At 41.6% G+C, this 1,406-nt stretch overlaps 1 protein-coding gene across 1 annotated transcript in view; it reads right to left on the bottom strand.

Moving 5' to 3' along the window:
- Positions 1 to 198, bottom strand: part of LOC125026207 — a 24,607-nt gene extending 24,409 nt beyond the window's left edge. Inside the window, exon 1 of the mRNA XM_047614510.1 lies at positions 5 to 198. Within this exon, the coding sequence (XP_047470466.1) occupies positions 5 to 57 (53 nt within the window). The 5' untranslated portion in view covers positions 58 to 198. The remainder of the gene's footprint in view (positions 1 to 4) is intronic.
- Between the last annotated feature and the right edge of the window lie 1,208 nt (positions 199 to 1,406).

Below are 1,406 nucleotides of genomic sequence, written 5' to 3'. Positions count from 1 at the left end.
ATACCCAAAAAACGGGTCGTCGTCAAACCCGGAGAGAAGTGATCCGAAAAGCGACATATTTAGGGGAAGATCAATATCCTCTGGGCGAGAGAAGTCGTTCGAGAAAAGTCCCGTGCACCCACACCACACAGTCGGCAAGAGGCCACTGGCAAGATGGCCGACCCTGTTGTCTTGTGGAAGTATCAAAACACCACGTGACCCGGCGACGCTCCGCCCACCCGCCACATTTGAAAGGGGTTACGAGCACGTTTGGTAGCGTTTAAATGCAAATGTATGGTACGCATTGTTTATGAAAAATATTTCCGAGCCTTGCTCTTTTTAGCCATGACTCTATTTATATAAAAGCATGTACATTATATATATATATATATATATATATATATATATATATATATATATATACATGTATAAATGTGTATATATATATATATATATATACATGTATATATATGTATATATATTTATATATATATATATACATGTATACATATACTGAAACGTTGGGCGGATAATGTGGATAGAATGGATGAATATACTGATCCTTTTCTAAACTGTACTTAGAACTTCTATAAAATACATACTGTCACTTTCATTTCAGGTCCACACCACACAGATAAAAGAAAAAAATCTGAACTATTATGATTATTTCCTCTTCATAAAAAGTTTCACAACTATATATGAATTCGTGGGCACGATCACCATCACACCCGCTACTTCTTCTACGGGACACTCCTGTCTCGTACTGGTCACTAGCACTTGATTTTTCCGTAGGCCTTGTGTCAACACATCCTCAGTTCCGCGTCCCCGACACAACACTGTAATCACAAGCTTTCTGTCTGCTCCAGTCCTCTTGGTCTACTTTCGTCCCAGGAGCGTCTGCTGGATCCTCTGTTTTGCTTTTACCAGGTCACTGTTGTGGCGGGAGCGTCAGCAGGACTCCAGCACTGCTCAGGCAGGCACATCAGCCCTTTATTGCTAGCATCAGTATCAAGTAGGAATGGCCTCCTCGGGTCAGGATATACCAAATCAGGAGCTGTCAACAACGCATTATTGAGCCTCTGAAAGTCTTCTTGGCATTTTTAACAAAACAGTGGTAGTAAGTACAGAGTCCTGGTTGTGACCACTCCTGTACAGCTGTGACTTTCTGTGGATCTGTTTTCACGCCTTGCTCACTCATAACATGGCCAAAGTAAGATACCTCCAGAACAAGGTACATTTGTTTGGGTTCAGTTTGAGGTTTGCCCTCTGGAAGACATTCTTCAGTTCTTCCACAAATGTCTTGTTATACACAATAACGTCATCCAAATACACTAATGACGTTTTACGCAGGAGCCCTTCTAAGACCCACTCCATAAGATACTTAACGGTAGCTGGTGATCTACAAAGCCCCGTTGGCATCACCAAAG

The sequence above is a fragment of the Penaeus chinensis genome, chromosome 6, assembly GCF_019202785.1.
Source record: "Penaeus chinensis breed Huanghai No. 1 chromosome 6, ASM1920278v2, whole genome shotgun sequence".
Lineage (NCBI taxonomy): Eukaryota > Metazoa > Arthropoda > Malacostraca > Decapoda > Penaeidae > Penaeus > Penaeus chinensis.
Note: the sequence above shows the minus strand (reverse complement) of the source record. Positions and strands in the feature narration are given on the sequence as shown.